Source organism: Lissotriton helveticus, chromosome 3_2, assembly GCF_964261635.1.
Source record: "Lissotriton helveticus chromosome 3_2, aLisHel1.1, whole genome shotgun sequence".
Taxonomy (NCBI): domain Eukaryota; kingdom Metazoa; phylum Chordata; class Amphibia; order Caudata; family Salamandridae; genus Lissotriton; species Lissotriton helveticus.
The window spans coordinates 19,354,018-19,378,078 of NC_136062.1; the positions used below are offsets into that span (position 1 = coordinate 19,354,018).

At 44.1% G+C, this 24,061-nt stretch overlaps 1 protein-coding gene across 1 annotated transcript in view; it reads left to right on the plus strand.

The window, feature by feature from the left end:
• SLC27A2 (solute carrier family 27 member 2) overlaps window positions 1-24,061 on the plus strand; it is a 471,878-nt gene that overhangs the window by 238,411 nt on the left and 209,406 nt on the right. The window contains exon 5 of the mRNA XM_078684751.1: window positions 1,931-2,125. Within this exon, the coding sequence (XP_078540877.1) occupies window positions 1,931-2,125 (195 nt within the window). The remainder of the gene's footprint in view (window positions 1-1,930; window positions 2,126-24,061) is intronic.

Consider the following 24,061-nt stretch of genomic DNA (forward strand, 5'->3'; position numbering starts at 1 on the left):
CTTGAGCTATGTCAATTACGACTGGCCTACCCGTTGATGAATTCAGGGAATTGATTTTTTTCATTCGAGATGTTTTGATTGCAAATATTGGAAAGATCTTTTCTGAATCTGGGCTTTGTTGCTTTTTATGCTTAAGCCTGGCCTTCCTTGCGCGTTTTCTTTGCCTTTTTGTGGGTTTTGCAGGAGGAGAAATCTCAGAGGAATTCTGTGTTGCTTCCATTCGGATTATTGTGTTGCCTACTTGCTCATCGAGTTCCACTTGCTCGTGATCTCTTTTGCCTTCACTACTTAACCTTAAATTTACTTTATTACATGTTGAGGATGCCTTCATGTCTGACCTATGTAAAATTTCCATATTCTGTTTTTTGTTACTTGTTGCTTTTACCGCCCCTAAAATGTCCATTAAAATGTCGGAGAGACTTGCCAGTTTTTCTATTATATTCCCACAGCTCGTTTTCCCTGCCACCGTGTGATATGGGCTCCTCACTGGAGACGTGTGATGGGAGCTGATATCGTGTGTCACACGGTGGCACCACCGTGTGAATTTGCAGGCATGTTTATTCCACACACCTGCTTGCTCCGCCCCCACTCCACGCAGAAGACCACATGCATTCACTATCTGCTAATAGCAGGTAGTTAAATATATGACTCCAACCTCATGGATTTTGGAAATTCTGTGTGGTTTTATGACTGGCAAATCTTGTTCATCGTGCAGATTTCGTAGTCCATGGTGATAAAGTTGCAATTGCATGATACTGACACGCTGTTAACGCACAGCAACATAACAGTGCATGCTGATTTACCACCTGCAAATAGTGTGCAACTCGGAATCAGGCCCTAACCTGCATTACTGCACAATTGTGCAGACTGGAAAATATGTGCATTACTGGGCTAGGTGCGAAATAACAACAGTGTGCATAATTGCACTCTAGTAAATGGTGAACAACTATGTAGAGTACTCCACAGTAGTACAGCTGAGGGAAAGTGTGCACAATAACCACTGCGAAAACGAGAAAATATTGTAAAAATTGGACATATATGCACGATACTGCCAGTGTGGCAGTCTAGCAAGCACACGATATGACACCGCAAAAGATAATCGATGAACATAGCTGATGGTATCAACAACCTCATAATTGAAACTCTTATGCCATCCTCTCTGCGTCTCCGTACCTCTGGGCATTAGCGGCTTCACCTTTGTGGGTGTATGGCAGATTAAGAAAACCGGAATTATGAGGCAATGTTGGACCCAATTATTATGTGGTGGGGCTTAATAAATTATGCAGCAAGAAATGCAAATGTTCTGAAATGTTGCAGCACATTTATTTTAGCACACTTGAATATTGTTTGGTCGAGAGTTTGCCCTCAACAAGATCGAGTAATGCAATCAGCAACTGAAAGGTGACAAGTTAACCTTGGGTAAGGACCTTCTCCCACTGCAGGGTGCCACATAATGTGTTTTTGGGGGGATTTTTTGTTTTAGTAATTCATCCTTTCGAACTTGAATTTCTTTTTGTTAGAGTCTACAAGTTATGCAGCAGGTAGAGGAGTATGTGTTGAATGTGGTAAATCCATAATTATCCGAATACACTGCAACTGCAGAATGACATCATTAGAAATGGCTCTGATTTCACATACAGAAGTGTTAGGACGCATACACACGTTTCATTAAGACATGGACAAACACACACACACACCAATAAATGTCATGCACGATCAAATAAAGTGACTTTTCTGCTTTTAGCCTGAAATATTAACATCACTAACGATACTGCTGACTAACGCTGAAGAACAAGCATTGCACTGTGCAAGGTGAGTGGAAGAAAGATGCAAACTAGGCCTGCCCCATCTTGGTAACCTTGTGTACTGAACGGTATTGAACTTGAATACAAATGTAGTTTATATCTTTATTCTTTTGCTCTTTTTCCAGAAAGACAACGACCGTGAGCACTGTGTAAGACTGGCGGTTGGCAATGGTCTGCGCCCTGACGTGTGGAAGGAGTTCTTGAAGCGCTTTGGCGACATTAGAATCACTGAATTTTATGCTGCAACCGAAGGGAATATTGGACTTGTGAACTACACCAATAAAGTAGGGGCATCGGGGAGAGTAAATTGGATATACAAGGTAAATAATCTACATTGTCTACCTGTAAACTGATTTTGAATGGAATACGCGGCCTTGGCCTAAATGTGCTGCACCTACAGTTCTGCCTAGGGGTAAACATTACATGTGACACAGTGGCAGTTAAGATGCTGTCAGTGGTAGTGTCTCTGTAGTTGCATCAGGAGGACCACGGTACAAATGTATTTTTTATTTGGTGCAAACTCTTGACCTATTTAACTAAATCGCACAGAATTCTCAAACAAGCATTGGCATAGCCAATAGGTCTCACTTTTGGGACCTTCTAAGTATTTAATTATGCAGCACCATATTCTTGGTGCAACAACATCAGCTGTTGCGTGGCTAAACACTTATATGGTCCCAAAGGCAAGACCTATTGGCTATGCCAATGTTTGTTATTTTTTGTTCTTGGGGGAAACCGGGCTAGTGCCAGGAGGGTCAAGGGTGAGTGGCAGGGAGGGGAGGAGTGAATGCCAAGAGGGACAAGGGTGACTGTCAGGCTACAAGGGTTAAGGGTGAGTGCCAGAGAGGTGAGGAGTGAGTCCCAGGGAGATGAGACGTAAGAGTCAGAACGGTCATGGGTGAGTGCCAGGGAGTGGAAGGGTGAGTGCAGACAAGGGGGAAGTATGAGTGCCAGGGATGAGGGGTAGCTGCCATGCCAGGGGGGTGAAGGGCTAGTGCCACAGAGATGAAGGTTGAGTGCCAGGTCAGGGGGATGAAGAGTGAGTGCCAGGGAGATGAAGGTTGAGTGCCATGGAGGTGAGATGTAAGAGTCAGGAGGGTCAAGGCTGAGTGCAAGGGGTGAAGGGTAGCTGCCAGGCAAGGGGTGATGAAGAGCTTGTACCATGGAGGTGAAGGGTGAGTTGCAAGGGGGCGAGTAGTGAATGCCAGGAGGGACATGGGTGAGTGTCAGGGAGTTAACAGTTGAGTGTCAGGCAGAGTCAATGCTGAGTGCCAGAGAGGGAGAAAGGTGAGTGCCAGGTGCGAGGAGTGACTGCTAGGCCTGAGGGGTGAAGGGTGAGTGCCAGGGAGGTGAGGGGTGAGTGACAGACTGCAAACAGTAGTGAGCTGGGGTCCAGAAGGAGGTGCGGAGATCATCACCCGGTGTGTGCCAGGCTGGGATGCACCAGTGCCAGGCCAGACTTGGGTGGATGCAAGAACCTCTGAAAGGGGGGTGCCAGGTCACTCGTAACCTTAGTAATGGAGTTGGGTGTGCAGGAGAGAGAAACAAGAAACTATTCAAAATCCTGAATACTCCACTTTATGGTCTTACAACCTTATGTGGAAAATAATTAGCAAATGAATGGGCTTCCATAGCGGACTTGCAGCTTGTTACAGCAACTTATAAAGATAAAGTTTTCATTGCAAACAAGCCAAAGCTAACACAATTTGAATTAGTAACGGTAAGATTCGCAATGAACTAGAGACAAGTTAAAAAAGCACCCCAGAATTGAGCCGAGGATACAGAATAATAAAAATGGGGGCAATATTGGTCTCCTTTTCACAGCTGACAGCCAAAAAACAGGGTGTTGTGGAGGACTCAGATTTTGGTGTAATCTGAATATTTAAAAGAGTCAATTTTTCATAAAAATGTTTGTTGCGGTTGTGTGTGTGGTTTTGTGTGTTTGTGGGTGGTTGTGTCTGTGTGTGGTTGTGTGAGTGTGTGTGTGTGGTTGTGTGTGTGTGTGTGTGTGTGTGGTTGTGTATGGTTTTGGGTGTGGTTGTGTGTGTGGTTGTGTGTGTGTGTGGTTGTGTGTGTGTGGTTGTGTGTGTGGTTGTGTGAGTGTGGTTGTGTGTGGTTGTGTGTGTGGTTGTTGTGTGTGTGGTTGTGTGTGGTGTGTGCGGTTGTGTGTGTGGTTCTGTGTGTGGTTGTGTGTGGTTGTATCTGTGTAGTTGTGGTTGTGTGTGTGTGGTTGTGTGTGTGGTTGTGTGTGTGTGTAGTTGTGGGTGTGGTTGTGGGTGTGGTGGTGTGTGTGGTTGTGTGTATGTGTGTGGTTGTGGTTGTGTGTGTGTGTGTGTGTGTGGTTGTTTGTGTGGTTGTGTGTGTCTGGTTGTGTGTGTGTGGTTGTGTGTGGTTGTGGTTGGGTGTAGTTGTGGGTGTGGTTGTGGGTGTAGTTGTGTGTGTGTGATTGGGTGTATGTCTGTGGTTGTGTGTGTGTGGTTGTGGGTGTGATTGTGTGTGTGTGATTGTGTGTGTGGTTGTGTGTGGTTGTTGGTGTTTGTGTGTGTGGTTGTGGTTGTGTGTGGTTGTGTTAGTGGGTGTGGTTGTGTGTGTGGTTGTGTATGTGGTTGTGTGTGTGGTTGTGGGTATTTGTGTGTGTGGTTGTGGTTGTGTGTGGTTGTGTTTGTGTGTGTGGTTGTGTGTGTGGTTGTGTGTGTGTGGTTGTGTGTGTGTGGTTGTGTGTGAGGTTGTGTGTGTGTGATTGTGTGTGGTTGTGGTTGTGTGTGTGGTTGTGTGTGTGGATGTGTGTGTGGTTGTGTGTGTGTGGTTGTGTGTGTGTGTGGTTGTGTGTGGGTGTGCTTGTGTGTGTCTTTGTGGTTGTGTGTGTGTGGTTGTGTGCGTTTGGTTGTGTGTGTGTGATTGTGTGTGGTGTGTGTGTGAGAATGTGTGTGGTTGTGATTATGTGGGTGGTTGTGTGTGTGTGTGGTTGTGTGTGGTTGTGGTTGTGTGTGTGTGGTTGTATGTATGGTTGTGTGTGTGTGGTCGTGTGTGTGTGGTTGTGTGTGGATGTGTGTGGTTCTGTGGGTGTGGGTGTGGTTGTGGTTGTGCGTGGTTGTGGTTGTGTGTGTGTGGTTGTGTGTGTGGTTGTGTGTGTGTGTGGTTTTGTGTGTGTGTGGTTGTGTGTGTGTGGTTGTGTGTGTGTGGTTGTGTGTGGTTGTGTGTGTGACTGTGTGTGTGGTTGTGGGTGTTTGTGTGTGTGTGCTTGTGGTTGTGTGTGGTTGTATCAGTGTGTGTGGTGGTGCGTGTGATTGTGGTTGTGTGTGTGGTTGTGTGTGTGTGTTATTGTGTGTGTGGTTGTGGGTGTGGTTGTGGGTGTTTGTGTGTGTGGTTGTGGTTGTGTGTGGTTGTGTTAGTGTGTGTGGTGGTGTGTGTGGCTGTGTGTGTGTGTGGTTGAGTGTGTGTGGTTGTGGTTGCGTGTGTGGTTGTGTGTGTGTGGTTGTGTGTGGTTGTGTGTGTGTGTGATTGTGTTTGTGTGTGGTTGTGTGTGTTTGTATGTGTGTGGTTGTGTGTGAATGTGGTTGTGTGTCTGGTTGTGTGTGTGGTTGTGGTTGTGCGTGTGGTTGTGTGTGTGGTTGTGTGTGTGTGTGATTGTGTGTAGTTGTGGTTGTGTATGGTTGTGTTCATTGGTGGTTGTTTTCATGGCGCGCTGGGCCTCGGTCGGATGCAGGCTGTCTGTTGCACAGACTGCACTGCCATTATGCTGGATGAGGAGGGCTTTAGGGCCATAACAGGCGACTGAAGTCAGGCTTTATAAAGAGCTAGAAACGTAATCATTAGTGCTCTTGTGTTAGTCGTTCTATATAAGCTCTTTCCACTATTGATCTTTAAACATCTTTGTAGTCACGTTAGTCGTAACCTGTCACTTGGCTGTTAATTATAATGGCTACGCCTTAAAGGAAGGATTGCTTAGTTTCCAGTCTAGCCCTGGCCACTAGTAGATGCAACATTCTAGCCCCTGACTGGGGCGTCCAGGAAACCTCGCATTCACCACCTCCCTCTGTGCAGAGCCAGGTAGTAGCACATTACCCCCTCAATATGTACCAGATATGGCAAACAGGTATGAACTGATATACTAATGATGCATAGGCAATTGACAGACAGATTTTGTGAGCTATTTCAGCAGGTTAATGCACCAACCGCAGAGATCCGTGTGAAACCTTTGGGTTTGACACCATTTTTAATTAAAGACAACCACTATCTCATCTTTCCAAGGTCAATAGGAAAGCTATCAAATCAATAACTTTAAAACCCTTTAAACAGTTGGTTTACGTACTGCCTTTAAATATTGTTATTAATAATGGTATACTAGCGAACAACCCCCAAAACAAACCCTTGTGTTATGAAGGTACTTACTACTAAACTCGAGCAAGGGGTGTTTATCTGTGTTTGCACCTATTTTTTGACATTTCATAGTACTTGTAGGCCTTGTCTGTGCAACAGCGGAGCACGGTTGTTTGTACCTCTGTTATATGTGAATAATTGCATTCTTCTGCGACTGAATTAGCACAATTCTCAGGGCCATTTCTGCCATTAGGCAGGACTAGGCGGCCGCCTAGGGCGGCAAAAGGGGGAGGGCGGCAAAAAACGTGTGCGTGAACGTTCGTTAAGCAAATATACCCCTTTTATTTGTGCTGTACTCATTAGAATAAACTTTCACCTTGAATCCGAGTTCAGGGAGAGAAAAGATAAGTGGACTCTCTGCTTAAAATGTAATGGTAATACTTTTTTCATCAAAGCTATGTATAAAAATATGTGAGAAAGAAAAGAAGTTAAACACTTGACGACTTTCTGAAAATCAGATAAAAACACACAAACATTGTATATGAAAAATAAACTGAAACAAATGATAATTGGGTCTGTGTCGCCTCAGCTACGAGGCTCTCCCTGTGAAGGAAGTTGGCGCATGAATGATGTGCAGTGGGCTCGTGGCCGCAGCCTTGTTTTCTGTGTGTTTAATGCAGTCTTTTAATGACAAATTATAAGATAACTGAGTGGACGTCGTCGCGTCGAGCGTCCATTTGTTTAACCTTACTGCTCCCAGAATGCTGCTGGGTGTTACAGCGCCAAGCCAGTGGCGCTAATGCAAAGTGTTGGTAATCCCACTGCAGGCTCTGTAATCAATTGGTGTCTCTTGAACGCTATATTTTGGGATGGCAAGGTGGGGGTAGGGCCTTTTGATGGTGTTATTAATGCTAGAAAACAAAAGAAGGAGTACCACCAGCAAGAAATCACAGATTCCTATTGGGGTGGACGGTTTAGACAAAAAGGAAGAAAGTCTCCTTTTGTTAGAAACCCCTCACTCATCACCTAGTGATGACATGCTTCATCATCGGGGTCCACCCTAATGACCTAGCGTGTTATTAATGCAGCAGCTTTCAGGTGAGCACCAATATTTGCAGAATTGCAGTGCATGGATACACTAAGGTAGTATCACTCTAGAAGTTCAATTAAATACAAAATAGTTAAGAAACGTAATGCGGTGTTGCATAACCCCGTAACATAATTCAAAAACCCTGCAAGTGTTTTAGCAGAAGTGTAGATATTTCATATGTACAAATGCGGATAAATGTTGAACAAAATTACATTTGGATAAAGTTAGAAAAGCATAAATATTGATGGAGACAGTCAAATATAAATAATAAGTCCATAAAACTGGGAACCTTATATACAGTATCTGGTCTCCAACTAAATCCAAATTGATCCCATGAATCACGCATTTAATCTTTGACCATAGTACACCACAGATTCAAGGGTGATTTGGAGGCCAAGCACCACATCTAAAAACTAAAACTTATGTCTGGTAATGAGGGGTGCACGGTGTGCTGCATACTAATGCTGGTGCGCGCGTGTCCATGCCTCTCGCGCGGCACACTTGTGTCATAAATCAGGGATTCACAGTGCTATCTCTGCAGATGCAGACATCTGACGCCTCCGGCTCTCAAGTGAAAGAAAAGCGTATTTCGAAATACTTGACACATGAGTGACTGCCCTGCTTGGAAATAAAGATGGTGCAAAGCAACGGACTACACTGATGGGCAGCCGGTTGCCAATTAGACGTGCAGCCGACATGGGATGAATCCAATCAGAGTGCCAAGATGGCCGGAAGTAGCTGCTCTGAAGCGAGAGGGTGAAGCATTCTGGAATTGCGGGTCTGGGTATCGGCATGTGTTGGGTGTGATTGGAGGTGGTAGAGGCCAGTAGCCCTACTGTTCTCCCAACTCAAACCCATGATAGCATAACTTAGTTAATACCCTCAGGACAGGGCAATAACACTTACATAGCCGCAACAATTGATACAGATGACTTACTTTAATATGGATTTGACAGTCCATACTAGATAGAGAGGCACCAAAGCAGGCCTCTATTTACCAACACCTGGATGACAGGGGGAGATAGTGATGGTAGTAAAAGGGAGGGGGCGGCATTTTTCAATTCTCGCCTAGGGTGGCAAATACCTAGAAATGGCCCTGACAATTCTACAAAGTATCACTTAAGATGAAGCTCTCAAAACAAAGGAATCCAGTAACCGGGTAACGTACACGGTATTCTGGTTTTACAGTTGTAGGTGCTTATGAACGGACACGGTCTGCACATACGCAGGAATGCTCGGTGCGTCGTGTGATCAATTCTGTATTTACCTTTGACCCTAGGAAAATGTGGATAGCTCACTCACCCAGTAATGCTATTGCTAGACTTTTTTACAATGCACATAGAAGCAGCTACATTATGAACTCAGCACTGTATACACGCTCTAATGACAGAACAACTCATATAATTGTGACTATATCAGACTGAATCAACAGCTGAATGCCAGAGGTAAACCATATATAAGAGCATTAGCCTGACCCAAGACCAAAAGCAGTGCCTCCACCCACATGGCATGGCAGAACGAGACCGCTCTTATGCAAGGGCACTCAAAAAGCACTCATCCACTTAAAGGTAAATCCACCTTGCCTCTAAAACTTCAAAACACAAAATAATGGTGCCGCCTGACACACTCTCGGTATACCACCATTACGCCACATGACAAAAATATGGGTTCCATCGACCAGGCCACTACACTGCAAAGTGAGTGTATGTACTTAGAAGTGGTTTCAAAATTCATATTTATGTACTTACCCCGAGAGAAGCGCATCGCGGAAGCTTTTCTTTTGACTTTATCCTTTTGACTTTGCCACGACTTGCGGGCACTGGGCAAGTAGAACAACAATCCTTAAGGGGGTTCGTAGCGAATTTTGGCACCTTTGCAAATTGGGGAACAACTAGATAACTGCGCACACTAACGATTTACACAGGCTTTGTTCAATATTTTCGCACCAACTTTTATCATGCACAGCGTCTACTCGGTTCCTACTTGAATCTTTGTTTACATCACGGGAAACGTCTTGCGCACATGAGCACTTTGGTTTGGAATGGATATGGTTTATCCTTCACAGGCTATTTTCGGAAGGTTTACTGTTTCATACAAACAAAGTTCACTTCTGTGGTCTTGGTTACTATACATTGAGGTTCTTCATTCTTGGTGATGTACTTGGACTATGTGAACCTATGAGCATGGGTAGGATAGGGATACAAATTATGGTTATTTACTCCTTAAGCATTTCTTTGAAGGAGATACAATGTTCACACTTTCTTCTTTTTGCTCAATAGTGAAAATCGCCTCCTGATGAAGGACCAAGGGTGTAAAATGCATCGTTGTTTTGTTTGAATTGAATATGATTTGAAGCAAATTTATTCATATATGATCAAGATAGAACAAGAATAGTTGTTAGAACATAAAAAAATTAAAAAATATTTCACTAAAAGTATGAAATGTTGTAAAAACAATCCCATGCAAGAGTTATTTTGAGAAAAGATGTAACCTTCCCGGGGATAAAGACGTTGTGCAGAGGGAGACACTGTGCTAGGGTGTCACTGTTCGCCTAATATATTATATTATTTTAACATATTGCAGTGAGTGGAGCACAGCTCAACTTTTTGAAATAGATATGCAGCAATTGCTCACTGTACCCAAGTTACTTGAAAGAGGACACATATTATATAAAATATGTATTATGTTTTATCATCTTTGCCTGCAAGTTTGGGGTCAGTCAGTAAATTGTTTTAAATGGGTACCACATTTGTTGTAATACACATATCTGCACAAAGGTTACAAATGTGTCTTCCATCATGTTTAACATTTAAAGCCACTATTAAACTATATGCCCACATGTGCCTTCCGTGCTGCTTCTGCAAACCACCACTCTCCGTTTTGCTTTACCCCTGTTATGCTTCATTCCCCACCTGCACTCTTCATGTTGCTTCTCCCCATGTGAGTCCTTGGTGTTACTAAGGCCTAAATAATAAATGCTTTTCTGCTACATTTTTTAATTCACCAATCAAACTCGGATCGGGAAATAAAGAAAGCAAGCCATTAGTAGACTTATTGGCATTGCCAGTGCTTGTTATAATGTGGGTTTGATTTAGTCATGAACATGCTTCACCTCTGCTTCTCCATTACCTTATATTGGCTCAACACTACCTTCGTGCATATTAGCCCATGAGCTAAGTTTGCGGATTCAGAACAGATCTCCAATTAAAAAATAAAAATTAGCATAGTGCACCAGGCGAGCTTAACACATAGCAAGATAACTTAATTTTGGGTGGTCGTGGTAGGAGGGGGTGCATGAGTATATCAGGATGGCGTGGCCTTTTACTGTTCTGAAGTTGGTAATGGGTGATACTGAGATGTATTCCTACAGCACGATAAAAGGCAGAAGTGGGGCAGCAAGCGTCAATTTTAACAACTGTGTACACTGTCTATCACAAAAACGATAAATGAACATGCCCGGAAAGCATATTGGGAAACAAAATACCCAACTGCCTTTTTGGGTTACTGTAACAGCTGGGTATTAAGCTCAACCTGTTGGGAGACTCATAGCAATACTTTTTAGGTCGAGGCTAGGCAGCGCATATGCTGTTCTGCGAGGCATGCTGTATTTAGGTATGTCAACTGGTATCATTAGGTAGGACAGTTAGGCATGTATGTAAATAACATTACACGAAAGAAAGATGAGGCTCTCAATGGATTTTTGGGAATGTGCACATGGCATCATATAATTAAGGAAATTTTTTTACATGAAAGGAAGTATAGTTGTGGCAGCATTGTTGGCAAAAGAATGCGTAAACAACCCGAATTGGAGTTGGTGCTCGATTGTGTACGTGACACAAAGGGTGGCGACGCAAGTGACAATGTGACATCAGCGGGAAAAACAGCGCAAGGTGCAAACGTGAAAATATGTACGGTAAATCTGCGGTGGTGAGCCTCAGCAAGGCCTACCAGTGGTAGGGGTTCTCCCTTCTCTGCACAAAGTCCTCAGACTAATAGAAAGAAGTTGGCACAGAAGCTGGAATAGAAAAGACAGAGTTTATTAAACCTCATGAGGTGGAACTACATTCACACAGCACCCTTTGGTAATGTATGAAGTAGCACACTGACTGGAAGGATCTTGGTCCTTTAATACCCACACAGGGGCACAAATGAAGGCGGTACAAGTATAGAATGATGGTTTTAAATACATATAAGGTCATGCAGAGAGTGTGCTGGCAACAAGTGGGAGGGGCTGACAGTTAGCTAATTCTGGTGGACACATCCTGACAGTTACAAGTTGGGGACAGCTGTAAGCTCAACTGAGCATGTGCGAAGCAGAAGAGGCTAAATATATCTCGTCTCTAGGCAGATTTCAAGAGCAGTTGACAGGACGGTAGGACAGACCACATGGCGAGCACATGGCAAACAAAATGGCTGCCTGAAATACAAAATAGATTCCACACAACGGACAAGATAGTCTCTAAATACAAGATGTCTTCTGCTAATGCTTAACCCAATCGCTGCTAAATTACAACAAATATGGTGGTTCACGACAGTCATTTATACGGTTTTAGGAACAAATTGATAACAATTTAAGTTGAACCACGGGGGTAATGCGCCATCAGTTGCGCTGACAGATCCTGTCAGCGCAACTGATGGCGCATTACCCCCGTGAGAGACCGATTGCATTGCCAAAGCCTGTTTTATTTGCCAAAGGAAATTAATCCATGGTTTCTTCCCCATTGCTTATTTACAACAAGGGGTGGTGATGGACAGAGTCTCTGAATTAAGCAGAGTACTCTCACCCAGTCAAGAGATCAGGGCTAGATCCAACACCGTTTTTTAGCTCATTGCACCATCCCAGTTTCAGAACCTGGCTGTATGCAAATTAGTCTGTCCCTGGCCCAGTGCATCATGGGAACAGGGCAGACCAGACTACAAAAGCCAATTCTTACACTGGGAAGGAAACAAGCTTCCGGGGACCGGTTTCTGCCATTTCAGGCGTCTTCGGCCCGGCTTGCTTGAATCCTGATGGTGCAATGAGCAAGGGACTCACATCTGAGTATACCCTTCCACGCTTAGGGTGGACAAAATTATTTACAACAAGGGGTGGTGATGGACAGAGTCTCTGAATTAAGCAGAGTACTCTCACCCAGTCAAGAGATCAGGGCTAGATCCAACACCGTTTTTTAGCTCATTGCACCATCCCAGTTTCAGAACCTGGCTGTATGCAAATTAGTCTGTCCCTGGCCCAGTGCATCATGGGAACAGGGCAGACCAGACTACAAAAGCCAATTCTTACACTGGGAAGGAAACAAGCTTCCGGGGACCGGTTTCTGCCATTTCAGGCGTCTTCGGCCCGGCTTGCTTGAATCCTGATGGTGCAATGAGCAAGGGACTCACATCTGAGTATACCCTTCCACGCTTAGGGTGGACAAAATTATTTACAACAAGGGGTGGTGATGGACAGAGTCTCTGAATTAAGCAGAGTACTCTCACCCAGTCAAGAGATCAGGGCTAGATCCAACACCGTTTTTTAGCTCATTGCACCATCCCAGTTTCAGAACCTGGCTGTATGCAAATTAGTCTGTCCCTGGCCCAGTGCATCATGGGAACAGGGCAGACCAGACTACAAAAGCCAATTCTTACACTGGGAAGGAAACAAGCTTCCGGGGACCGGTTTCTGCCATTTCAGGCGTCTTCGGCCCGGCTTGCTTGAATCCTGATGGTGCAATGAGCAAGGGACTCACATCTGAGTATACCCTTCCACGCTTAGGGTGGACAAAATTATTTACAACAAGGGGTGGTGATGGACAGAGTCTCTGAATTAAGCAGAGTACTCTCACCCAGTCAAGAGATCAGGGCTAGATCCAACACCGTTTTTTAGCTCATTGCACCATCCCAATTTCATAACCTGGCTGTATGCAAATTAGTCTATCCCTGGCCCAGTGCATCATGGGAACAGGATAGACCAGACTACAAAAGCCAATTCTTACACTGGGAAGGAAACAAGCTTCCGGGGACCGGTTTCTGCCATTTCAGGCGTCTTCGGCCCGGCTTGCTTGAATCCTGATGGTGCAATGAGCAAGGGACTCACATCTGAGTATACCCTTCCACGCTTAGGGTGGACAAAATTATTTACAACAAGGGGTGGTGATGGACAGAGTCTCTGAATTAAGCAGAGTACTCTCACCCAGTCAAGAGATCAGGGCTAGATCCAACACCGTTTTTTAGCTCATTGCACCATCCCAGTTTCAGAACCTGGCTGTATGCAAATTAGTCTGTCCCTGGCCCAGTGCATCATGGGAACAGGGCAGACCAGACTACAAAAGCCAATTCTTACACTGGGAAGGAAACAAGCTTCCGGGGACCGGTTTCTGCCATTTCAGGCGTCTTCGGCCCGGCTTGCTTGAATCCTGATGGTGCAATGAGCAAGGGACTCACATCTGAGTATACCCTTCCACGCTTAGGGTGGACAAAATTATTTACAACAAGGGGTGGTGATGGACAGAGTCTCTGAATTAAGCAGAGTACTCTCACCCAGTCAAGAGATCAGGGCTAGATCCAACACCGTTTTTTAGCTCATTGCACCATCCCAGTTTCAGAACCTGGCTGTATGCAAATTAGTCTGTCCCTGGCCCAGTGCATCATGGGAACAGGGCAGACCAGACTACAAAAGCCAATTCTTACACTGGGAAGGAAACAAGCTTCCGGGGACCGGTTTCTGCCATTTCAGGCGTCTTCGGCCCGGCTTGCTTGAATCCTGATGGTGCAATGAGCAAGGGACTCACATCTGAGTATACCCTTCCATGCTTAGGGTGGCAGGGTATACTCAGACATGAGTCCCTTTCTCACTGCTCCATCAGGATTCAAGCAAGCCGGGCCGAAGAGGCTGAAATGCCAGAAACCGGTCCCCGGTAGCTTGTCTCCTTTCTGGTGAAGAATTGGCTTGGTAGTTTGGTCTGCCCTGTTCCCATGATGCACTGGGCCAGGGACAGACTAATTTGCATATAGCCAGGTTCTGAGCTGGGATGGGGCAGTGAGATAAATAACGGTGATGGATCAAGCCCTGATCTTTGGACTGGGTAAGAGTGGTCTGCTTAATTCAGACACTCTGTTCATCACCACCCCCTTTTCTGAATCGTTTTTGGCCACTATAGGTGTGGCAGGGTATACTCAGACATGAGTCCCTTTCTCACTGCTCCATCAGGATTCAAGCAAGCCGGGCCGAAGAGGCTGAAATGCCAGAAACCGGTCCCCGGTAGCTTGTCTCCTTTCTGGTGAAGAATTGGCTTGGTAGTTTGGTCTGCCCTGTTCCCATGATGCACTGGGCCAGGGACAGACTAATTTGCATATAGCCAGGTTCTGAGCTGGGATGGGGCAGTGAGATAAATAACGGTGATGGATCAAGCCCTGATCTTTGGACTGGGTAAGAGTGGTCTGCTTAATTCAGACACTCTGTTCATCACCACCCCCTTTTCTGAATCATTCTTCCCCATTGCTTGACATCTGTCCACCATTATACCATTAGAGAGGCACTGCTGTGCCCCTTTGAGCCTTTTTGCTTGCTAGTGAGATCTGGACAGATGTTAACAGGCAGAGCTGGGAAATCCAACTGGTGAAGATTTGCAGCTGTGATCATACCATATTGACCCTCTAAGGAGTTGGCTTATTTATTGAAAAGTTGCCTGCTCTCTCCCAGACAACAAACTGTAACTTGCAGGGCGGTTGCAGAGCCTCCGTGTAGCGTCTGGGGAACATAGCCCGGCAAAGTTTCACAGTCTAGGCAGACCCAGAATGGAAAATGACAAACAGAATGCTCAATGCACGTGATGTTTGTATAAGGATCAGTACAGGAAGCAAAAGAAAAAGAAAATGCTGGATACTAGGGTCGAGTTTCAGCTTTGGCTCAACACCCTGTGATTCTGGACAAATCACTTAATCTCCTCATGCCTACAAAATATCTCCTCATGCCCAAAAAAACACAAGCATTTGCAATGCAATTGGTCTCGGATTTGCGAGAGTTTAAGCTATTGGCATTGTAAATGACAATGCTTTTTATTTGTGTGTTTTGAAAACCAACACAAATAGAAGGCATTCAAGTGTACGGCCTGTAAAAAAATGAAATATAAAAATAAACTGGTAATGTTTGTTATATTCTTACACTGCCACGTTAGGGTTCTGTTGACATTTACAAATGCTGGTGGCATGAAAAACTGACAGCACAGGATCACTTGCTATGCTTAATACATACGCACACATACATAGCTATTTATAAACCTTTGCCCGCTCTGACCAGGAGCAGGCGTTTAGCTTATATGATTGCAGAGGACATAAAATGCAAACATGTGCCTACAGTCGCTGACTGCCGATCTAGGCATCCTTAGTTGCAGATCTGATGTAATTGTGGCACATATGGTGAAAGCACAATGGGTTCCACGCCAGGACCTGTGTTGTTCTGCCAGAGTAGCGTCTTCTGCTGCTGAGCTGAAAGCAGCTGTTCCGAGCACTAGGAGCAAGACTTGGCATGGGAGAAGGGGGTACTGGGGGCAGGGGGCTTTGGATGAGGGCTTTGAGTTTAAGATTGCCAGTCAGAAGCTGGGGGATCATTCAAGCTCAATCCAATCTGCATTTGCGATATACCTCTGTCAGCCAACATTATAGCGCCATGTAGAAATAAAGTGAGTAATAAAGCTCAGATGGTTAATGCACCCTTCTGCCATAAAGTACCAAGGTGCCAGGAAATATCACCAGCACCAATCCATAGCGCCAAGAACAGGGCCCTAACCATACATTCTGATGTTTTGGATATTATATTATTATTGTACATTTATATAGCGCTTACTGCCCCTTACGAGGCACTGAACTTTTATACAAACACAAAGATTATCTGTATAGGCAGAGGGTGGTGTCTTTAACTCTGTGGCCAGCGTGCCATTTCACGAATGGACTTCCGGCCCAGGAGCACTCAGCCTTTGTTTCAGCCATGTCTTAAACACACATCAGTGGCCTCACAGTGCTGGTGTGCCACTCCAGTGCCTTGTGGATCCCGGGAAGCAGAGGAAGCCAGAACGGAGGGCGGTGAGTGGCGGAAAGTCCAGGTAGAAGACATAATGGTCTTGAGGCGCCCCTGGAGGCGCCGCCGAACGCACGGGCACCAGATGAAGGCCCGTGCACGGCTGTCCGTATTCCCTACGCCTACCTCTAAGCATGGGTTTCCCAGGGAGTTTTCCGTTACATACTGAAGTGACGAAGTAGACCTCTGGGCCAAGCAGAGCAGCTCTAATCAAACTTCAGGGGCTCACACACGGATGAAGCCTAATTCCCCACTAAGTCTTCTGTACCAGTCAGGAAGGTGAAAAGGAAGAAAAAAATAGAGAAAGAACGAGAAAAGGAAAAGAGATGTAGAGGGTGCGAAAAAACAGACCATCTCACACAGGAAAAATGTAAAAGCAGGTGCCGTGCTGAAACCGTAGTGTGGCGCCCGGTAATGTAAAAAAAAAACAATGATTTGGATAAGCTGCACAGTCTGTCCCAAGAATGTGTGGGGCTCCTTAGAATAATTAAGAAAGGAGTTCTCCCGAATGGCTAATGCAAGCGATACCATAAGGGCACATGTAAAAGGTCCAGACCTGATGGGAGGTTACAAAAGAAGATAGGAAAGTACTAAGGAGAGACTAATAAGCCCATTAGCTAGTAAAAAGCCAACATTTACAAAGGACAGTTAGAGCTGCTAAATGAAAAGATAGGCGGAGAGCTTCAAGTCCTCGCAGAGCAGCATATGTGCTGCCCAGGGTCCACATAAAAAACGAAATTGACCTTGTGTAATGAAACCGGTGCTCAAGTAAAGCACTCCAATACCTTTGGGCCAAGTTTGTGCTACATAACTCTGCAGAAAAGAGAAAAAATAAAGAAAGTGAGGTGCAGCAAAAGTGAAATGCAGAAACATTAAAAATGCCAGTGTTAAAAAAAAGTGCTGACAAAATAAAGTTCTCAGAAGCACAGCACCAGTACTGGAAAAATTTGGAAAATGTAAAACTTCCGATGCAAGCAGCGGAAAAATATGGAACCATTAATGATGCCAATGCAATGCCAATGCGAAACAAGCATTTGCAATGCAATAGGTCATTCATTTGTGCGAGTTAGAGCTATTGACACTGTACATGACAATCTCTTTTACAAATGTGTTTTTTTTGGAGTGGAGTGGATGTATGTGGTGTAGTTTGGAAATATGTGGGTTGGATTGGAATTGCAAGTTGTGTATTTGTGTGTGGTGAAATTGTGTGGTGTGAAGTGGATGGATTTGTGTAGTGGAATTATGTGGCATGGTGTGCAATGGCATTATTTGAAAAGTAATTATGTGGAATTGAGTTTATTGGAATTATGTGAAGTTGGATTGTGTGTCATGCAGTGTAATTATGTGGAATAGTATTATGTGTTGTGGACATGACAAGAAAGCAAGATTGAAGGAAAGAAAAAGAAAGAATGAAGGAAAGAAAGAAGGAAGGAAAGAAAGAAAGAAGACAGTTATGGTTGGCAAGATTGATAGAGCACACTTATCAGCCTATATTCAGAGTTCATGGGAATTGATGTGGAATGGCAGCAGTCAGATAAACAAGACCACTCTGAACGGAATGTACAACAGCATTAACAGCAGTAGTGTAACAATGGTCTCCTCAGATCCCGCAGTACAGGGGGGAGCTCCCGGATGCCCCCTCCAGGACTGTGTATGGGCAGTGGGCACCTCGTCTGAGCTCCTGACTTAGTCGGGGGAGGTGGGTGGCCTACATATACTTTGCAATGGGGTCCCTTCAAGCTTTGTTCTTCCACTGATTAGCAGGTGACGGGAACTGATAAAGCGGGGATGTGCCCTGTGCTTACATGAAGTGTTCTGAAAGTCATATAACGCTCTAAACGCAGAAACAACACTAAAGTAATTATTAAGTAAAAAAGAAACACTGGTACTGAAAGGAACTACCTTGTGTGTGGATGTGCTCCATATGAAAGAGCAAAATTCAGTCACTCAAAATGAAATTGAACAATGTCTGGAGTACACTGATCCACTGCCCCATGCTGTATGCTGTTGTGGACAGAAGCACTATGTGAATGACACAACAACTGACCAATGGATGAAGATAGCTGGCTGAGAGGCCCTTTAAGCAAGTTTTTTGTACTTATAAATTTAGTAAAATCAAAAGGTTTTGACTAACACCATACCTAAAAAGAAAATGAGTGGATAGGCGGGGTACAATGGAGTGATATGCTGCACACTTTAAGTGATTTTGTCTCTTCTTACTTCTTTGAACATCAGTGTATTTTCAGTTTGAGATGCAAGTTACACATCAATAAGTTGACCGGTTATAACTAATTCCATTCATCCATACTAGAAAATGCTTTATTATTGTAGGCACCCAGTTCAGAGTTTATTGTCTTAAGTTCCTGTGCAAAGCGTCTCTGTTTCGCTCTGTGGAAGACGCCATAAATTAATTTGTGTTCAAAGATTTCTTCTGCATGCAAGGTTATCACTTCCTCCTTTACCTTATTTACGGTTGTGTGGGAAATCCTTGAAGGACTTGTCCAAAAGGTATTTAAGACTAAACACCCCCTTTACAGATTTCCTTCTCTTGGAAAGCCCGATGGCTCTTAACAGGTCAATGGACCTTTGACGCAGTGTTGGAATGGAGCTGGATCGGAAAAACAAATTATGCGTATATAATCAACTGCCAGATCCTTAATGTTTAGTCAATAATGAGAAGCTGGGGAAGTTTTCAAAACCTTTATTTACCTTAAAGAATTATTATGGTTCATATCTTTATCCAGATTAGTTCAGTTAAACTACTCAAAGTATACTAACCCTCACAGCTACTAAACTCCTCAAAGTATACTAACCCTCACAGCTACTTCCATGGGGCAAGAATACAAGCAACAATTTTCCACCCCTGTGTGTGTATGAAGGCAATGACCCACACACCCAATAATTTGCAGTACTATAAATAACATGTGTCAGGTGCAACATTTGAATACTACATCTTCCTAATGAACTTCCCAGTGCTCCTCTTCGTGAGGAGCTAGAGTACCAATGACATTCTTAGGTGGCGTTGAAATAATACTCATGAAGGTATGCGCCAAGCAACAAGAAACTAATTCTCTAAAGAGAAATATGAAAGCAACAGTTAGGATACAAACAAACACAATATTAAATTTGTACACCATGAGAACCAAATGAGATCAGGGACATCTGGACAAGGAGCCGTAGAGGCTGCTCCTCCTGGGGAATAGGAACGTTCAAAGGGACTCATTTTCCTAGCTAAAAGTCCAAAGTAAACTAAAGGAAACAATCTGCAACGCAGCCAGCCAGAGGGGATTCTTCTCCCTGTGTCCGTCTGAGCCTCACAGGCAGGCTCGTATTGTCCATCAAAAATTCAAAAATTATCTGCGTTGGAGCTGCACTTGCTAGCAACTCATCAAAAAAATTAAAAATCATCTGCGTTGGAGCTGCACTTGCTAGCAACTCAAATGGAAAACAATCTTGGCCAATGATGCAAAGTCTTTCTTGCAGAATTTAGCAACCACCAATCCAGGTAGTGCCCTCTACAAATTCTGTCCAGTGTCTCGCTTAGTACACCAGATATGAATCTAACAGATATTAAGAGCAAATGGAAGAGGTGTGGCGCCGCGGCCAGGGCGACTGACGCTGGAATCTGGGGACCACGGTTCGATCCCCGGCTCCGGCGGCAGGTCAGCCCAGCACCATGTGACTCTGGGCAATAGATCGCTTAATCTTCTCGACGGCCCCCCAGCGCCTAGAGACCCTTACGGGTGATTGTGCGCTTTACAAATGTGGACTTTACTTTACTTTACTTTAAGAGCACTGTATCTGTACCCTAAGACTAAAGTCTCTCTCTACCTCCTACTTTTCTTCTCCTGGTGCACCGCTCTTCTGTCGAGGCCATAGATTGTATAAAGTGTGACCAGGTACCTCCTTATCAGCAGACAAAACTGTATATTCCAAAACAGATGGGGAACAGGGAAACCTAAAGCATAACCACTGGAGAACTGGCGGCAGCCTTTTGCACAGACGGAACTGCCCCTCTCAAGTATTTCTGAGAAACCTTTTCCAACCATTGGGAAATGGCACAAAAGCGAAGAGTGAGTCCTCAATCTCGGTCAGGCCTGCCCTTTTCTTACCCAGGAATCACACACCTACAGCTGCTTCAGCAGTACCTTGGCTCCAAGCAAGACTTCCGTTGGTATCTTCTGACGACGAGACTTGACTTGCACTGAGTCTTGAAGTTGGATCTGATGCTTGGGTCCCCTCTGGCTCCGGCGGTGTGATACATTTCTATTGAGGAACAGAACAAAGATCTTTAGACAAGGCATATGAATAAAATTCAAATTAAAAGAAACCAAATGAGGTCTATTCTGTGCCTTCATATCGCTCTAATAAATTTGTGCACTGACAATAGGTAATACATTACATATCTGACTTTTCGGTGTATTACCTGTGGAAGGACGTATGCATTTATTGAATTCTAAGAGAAGAGAAAAATAAAACAAAATAGACATGTTGTATTCCAGCATTTGCACTTAAGAAACAGCAAAAAGGGAAGTTCAAACCGCTCTTCCTATAGCGAGCACACAGCGTCGACTTTGTGAACCTTCACTGTTGTGCAAAACTTCAAACACTTCTAATATTCTTTTTCTTACTCAAAACAACTATATTTTTGCTCATGACCATGCTCACATATTATAGAGGCAGCAGGAAACTAACTTCTACAAATCTTTAATTTCTAAAAATATTTTGCTGAGGATCACACAAGCATCTTTCACCTTTCTCACTATTTAGACCGTGTAACATTTTATTTTGGGGAAAACCTGTTCACCAGCTCTAATAGGGATTATCAGCTCAACTATACAGGCTAATTGATAAGAGACTTGTACACCTTTACTTAGTGCTGCACAATAATGATGTTGTTACCTAGGAATGTGAAAATCAACAAAAAGGTACCGACCTATTGTTCCCTTCACAGGTCAAATGAGGAAACACTAGTCTGGGCTGTTCCCTTCAGAGGTCAAATAAGGATACACTAGTCTGGGGCTACCAGTCCTTTCACCCCTTTCATCCCTATCCAATTAAAATAATCCTCTAATAAAAACTATCAGTTTATTTTCACAGACTAGCTAATAAAGAACTAGCAATGTACTTGCAAGACTACAATAATGGTGATATTACCCAACACTTGTAAAACAAAACTACCCACATCTAATTCCCCTTTTAGATCAAAGCAGGACAGGAGGGAGCAATATACATGTTACCTAGTTTTAATTTATAGGAGAGCTAGCGGGGAGCTAGCTCCAGCGGGGAGCTAGCCTCCTCCCCATTTTGAAATCTGAAACATATTTCACTTCAGTCAACACCATCAACCACTGGGTGTAGCACTGAACATAAACAAAATTCTAGGGGATACATAGCACTTTTGAGAGGGCTAGAACATCTTTTAGCACATGTACACATGTCATTGCCATAAAATGATGTGTGTACCTATTAATATCTAATACAATCTAACTAAGGAAAAGGAGTAAGGAAAAGGAAATGGGACTGGGACACAGCTAAAGTCTCCCATAACTAGGCACTATGTGACATTCATTAGGGAAATGGCGGCAAAAGGAAAATCTATAAAAGAACAAAAATCACTTAGGTGATGGTCAGGCTTGTGACACAACACCATGAGCACACCGTAGAACTTGTGTACTTTCCTCTATACCCCTTTTAACCAAATAGACATACACTGCTGAAGTGTTGTCTGTGAAATTTAGGGACCAGGACAAATTCCCCACAGAGGAGCTTGTTCTAGTATCAATAATAGAATTGTCAAAACAATACAATACAGAAACATACATAAAATAAAAACAAGCATACCAAGGCAGCAGGTATACTTGCTGTGCTAAGCACAGAAAGCATCGACAAATCACAGTAACACATGCAAATGAGCTGTGACACACAACACGATGCCATGCATTTCATGCACAGTGAGCCTGCGGCCCAAAACCCAGCATGCTGGCCTACTTAATTTGTCAGGCTTAAGATCGACCAGCATACCATCCACGCAGAACAGAATAAGCAATGCACAATAAGCCAAAGAAAACATAAAACACACAATATAGGTACAAGCATATAACATAAAATAATACGCAATAATACATATACCAAACACAAAGGCCACAAAAGGAAAACACAATATTAGTTACTCAAAGGACTATATTTTTCTCATGCATGTCATGCATCATGCGGTGTCAGTGCACACTTAATCTGTCTAGCACAAAGCTGCATCAATACTCACCGTAACACACAGATAAAAATATTTCCCATTGCACTGAAATGAAACAAATCAAACCACAAAAAAAACAACAACACACAAAATATTGGACAAAAAGGTAACCACTTAGTCAAAATACCTTCCACAAATACTTACCTTAAAACCTATGCTTGGAGCTCATTCACACCAGTTCATATTTATTATCTATCATCACCCTATATATACTAACTGTTCACTTTCCGTTCTGAAAACCCTGTCTGCTGTCTTTAGACAAGAACCAGTCCTAACCTCTTTAACCGTCAGCCAAGAATATAAAACATTTAGCAGCATTGAAAATCACATGACAATCTTGTAATGACATTTAATGCAGCATCAAAAAGGGAAAAATATACACATTTACTGTCACATCTTTAAAGAAAAAAAAGGCGCCATCTCACCACATTTAATCCTGTTGCCAAAGGTATATTCTCACCCCCAGAACATACTAAATACTCCAGTGCACACCAGCAAACATTTACACAAACAAAAGGCAGCCCACAGACTGCTCACAAACCGAACCAATTATAACCAAATCAGACATATTACATGAAATACATACCCCATCCTCTTAATCACTGCTCACATTGGCTCACTGAGCCATTAAAAGCAACTTTAAATGTACACATTTTGTCTTCTTTTAAAACTAAACGTTCCTCTTTCTGCCACAACCTTAGGGAATCAAACATGCTCTGACAGCAGTGCCTAGCAAGCAATCTCTCTTGCAAGTAATCTATCTTAACTGCATCAGAAATATTAAACAAAATCAAGAGTCTTCTACAGGAGCGGGTCGGGCTCTCGGCCAATCTGACATCAGTTGAACTGCAGCAACACCTAAAACATCGCAACTTACTGAAACACGGCATCTTGCACACTCAATCAAACACCACCAAACTCACTCAATCAGATACCGCCAAAGAACCCACACATACCCAGACACAAAAGAACCAAGCAACTATCTCCACACACAACCACACACGCACACGCACGTCCTATGCATTGTGTCCCTGCCAAACACGTGTTACCATAATGGGACAAGACCCGTCGACCAAGTCCTGGGGAACCTGGACCCTACCGCAGACCGAACAGTACACTAACTGTTCTGAGGTTGGAGGACACATCCGCCACCCGGGCGGCACTACAGACCGTTGCGCACTTTACCCCGGAAGATCTGGGACCACTCACACTAGGGGTTTGGGTCCTTTCCCAGTATTTAACCGTGGTGAGCCACACTCCAGTCTCAGTACCACCCGGTCGGATGCTCTAATACAGACATCCACCCAATACCCCCATCACCAATAGTCTGTCAGAGCGCCACTTGCACTCTGAGTTCCCCGGAGCACACTAGCCCCAGGAGCCCACCGGCTCCTCCAATCACCTGAGAAACACCGGTCTCAGAGACACACCGGTCTCATGGAGCATCCCAGCTCCCTCAATCAACAGTCGGACCACTCACCTTCTGCTCGCAGAACCGACATCCACCGTTCTCCACTGCTGGCTGCTGGGACCAACAC